General features: G+C 33.2%; 1 protein-coding gene across 1 annotated transcript; it reads right to left on the bottom strand.

Annotated features, from left to right (window-relative positions):
- Window positions 1–1,021: 1,021 nt before the first annotated feature.
- On the bottom strand, window positions 1,022–2,165 carry LOC111712421 (uncharacterized). Its single transcript, XM_023487018.1, has 2 exons — window positions 2,054–2,165; window positions 1,022–1,746 (listed from the first exon to the last, which is right to left on the bottom strand). Exons 1-2 carry the CDS (start codon window positions 2,105–2,107, stop codon window positions 1,111–1,113), a joined length of 690 nt encoding a protein of 229 aa, XP_023342786.1. The 5' UTR covers window positions 2,108–2,165; the 3' UTR covers window positions 1,022–1,110.
- Between the last annotated feature and the right edge of the window lie 657 nt (window positions 2,166–2,822).

Here is a 2,822-nt window from a genome sequence, read left to right as displayed (position 1 = left end):
TGTATTTCCAAGCTCAACAAAGATGAGCTTCAATTTTAAAATTTCAATGTTTTTTTACTTTTAAGATGCACAACAAGAATCTATGATGTTAAATACATATTGTACAGAGGCGTATTCTAAGCCAAATTTATATATAGATAAGGGCTAAGGGGGGGTATAATGTGTAAGGGCTAAGGGGCTGTATGATATGTAAGGGATAGGGGGAAAATATTGCCGAAGGTGGGGAAAATTTTCCCACGGAAACCACGTAAGAAACATTGTACAGAGAAACAAAGTGAACATGGTCCTATTAATTAATAAAAGAGATATTTAACTAGTAATTTCATGTCATTAAGTATGCTTCGCGCCCCACTTAGATAGATAATATAAGAATTGAAATTTCGTAAATAAATTACTATCGAAAACAATGGAGAGAAAAAAATTTCAGAATTTCCCATTTTTATAGTTTTTAAACATTTTTAAAATAACACTTTTTTATAGTTCCGTCTATAAAAACTCTTTGCATTTGGGTGGGTCAAACTTCGTACTTTGGCGTAAAGGAATTGAGTCTTTGCCACAAACTCAAATATTAAAACACCTATATTTTTAAAACCTGATGTTATAAACCTTTGATATTTAAANCCCCCCCCTCCCAACCAGTATTATATTTACTAAAAAGGTTAAAACAAAACAAGAAAGGGGTGGCATGTCCAATTTACAATGGTACTTGTAAAATCTCCAGCTAAGTAACATTTGGAAAGATATCGTAGTAAATTCTTTATTGTCTCTGCTGCATAAATACTCAACTTGAGAACCAACAATTAAAAATTTAGATGACCAACAATTGGAATTTTAGATGAAAATAGCTTTATCAATTTTCAAATTGGTTTACCAAGTTAAAACAACAATAGTCCTAATTGTCAACTAGCACTATTAAAACTGTTCTGAATATTCATTTACTTTCTGTAGATAGCGTACATCTTCAATAATTATATTCTTATTATTTACTACCGTACTTTTAAACATAATCCACAAAGGTTAATTTAATTTTCAAATGTTCACATATTTATTTTTTTGGAAAAAATTGTCAGACAAACATAAACAGAAACGGTTTTTGCGAATTTTTCTCAATTATTTGCCCGGAGCTAGGACCAGAGATGCTATGAGAGGCTGAACATAGGTGGTGTCAATGAAGGTTTTGCAGGCGGTGTCAAAAGTCTCTCTAAAGCATTGGAAACCAGCAACTCCAGAGATAATCTTTGCCACAACTGCAAGCTCTTCGGCTGTGTAGTTAGAGCTGCAACGTTGGATAAGCTGGCCTTCACGGCTCTGGGTCATGTCATTGACCTTATTGTTGACACAGTCCTGGATAGCTTCAGCTGTAATATTTTCTAATAGAGCTGGGTTTAGAGAAGCAACATCTGCCTCATAGATGGCTGTTTGAGCATCATAGGTCTCGTTGGCCCAACCAAGAGATTTCAGCATACACCCAACTTGTCCGTACCTTTCTTGAAGTTTCACCGTAATCTCATCGAAAGTAGGACACTTGGCGGAGTTTCTACCACGTGGTCTCCAGCTGTGTTCAGTTTCAGGGCAGTTTAGAGCTGCTTCGGCCATCTTTTGTTGCAGAGTGGAGCCAAACAGACAAGCTGCAGTGAGGGTCGTGCCATCAATGCAGAGGCCGTTTTCATTTTCCTCGGACTCGGAGGATCCACTTCTTCCTCCACCTCCTCTTCCTCCATATCCGCTTCCTCGTCGGGCATCAACCTATTAAATACAAATACATGCTATAGTAATGTTTTCCAAAATAGAAGATATTTATAATTACTTCTATTATAAGTATAGATATTTATAATTATTTCTATTATAAGTATCATAAGTATCAAGAATTAACGAACTTTTAATGTTTTTTTTTTGAAAATTTTTATTATTTTTAAATATTTCTTTCCTGTAGATGGGACAGGTGAATTTGGAATGAAAAATAGAATCAAACAAAAATTACTTAAAGATTTTAGCCAATGCAGAGTTTCGCAAAAATAACTACAAAGTATTATTTAGATTTTATAAATCTTACCGCCCCACTAAGCATGAGAGCTGAAATCATCAATGTAGAGATGAATAACTGCATGATGAAACTGGATAAATTCTACCTATTCTACAATATTTTTATACAGGTAAATATGCTAAACATGTGTGCAGGGAGTGCAGGATATAATGATAAATTGCAGGAAGTAGATTCTAGGATGAATGGAAAATACATTTTTCAAACAAAGGAATTAATTTATTGCCATAAAATCAAATTTTCAAATCCCATGTGATTTTCAAGTTGATGGTATATTACAAAGATAGATTATTTGTTCTCACAGAATTCATAGTTTTAAATTTCAAAGGTCTACGGAATTGGTTTGCAAAGATATAGGGTTTTAAAAAATCAGAGTTTTTGGGGAAGACTTAATTCTAAAGAAATTTAAGAGAAAATTTTGCGAAAAAAACTAAATAGGTTCTAACAATTGGAAAATAAATTGAAACTACCTCTGAATAGCTTAAAAATAGTAGTTTATGGATTCACCCCTTCATGTTTTTTATTAATAAATCTGTTTATTATGATTGCTTCCTGTTTTTCCATTGTTGTAACAAAATACTGAAAATATGACTCAATATTTTATTTCGTAAAAATACTGAAAGTATTTTTAACCTTTTCAAGTAACAATTTTAGCTTTTAGCTATTTCAAGCCGCCATATTTGGACACTCCTGTATGACGAGTTCATTAGCGCCTGATCCAATCAGGGTTTAGTCATGTGTTTGTTGTCTATTCTGAACCAATAGAAATAGTATGGCGGTA

Source organism: Eurytemora carolleeae, unplaced genomic scaffold (assembly GCF_000591075.1).
Source record: "Eurytemora carolleeae unplaced genomic scaffold, Eaff_2.0 scaffold1211, whole genome shotgun sequence".
NCBI classification, from domain to species: Eukaryota; Metazoa; Arthropoda; class Copepoda; order Calanoida; family Temoridae; genus Eurytemora; species Eurytemora carolleeae.
The sequence above is the reverse complement of the archived record's forward strand: the minus strand, read 5'-3'. Positions and strand labels throughout refer to the sequence as shown.

Excerpts from the sequence above, each read along its gene's own strand:
- LOC111712421 (XM_023487018.1), bottom strand. The coding sequence starts at position 2,107 with ATGCAGTTATTCATCTCTACATTGATGATTTCAGCTCTCATGCTTAGT. Across the intron at positions 1,747-2,053 it reads CTCTCATGCTTAGTGGGGCG|GTTGATGCCCGACGAGGAAG; the intron begins GTAAGATTTATA and ends TGTATTTAATAG.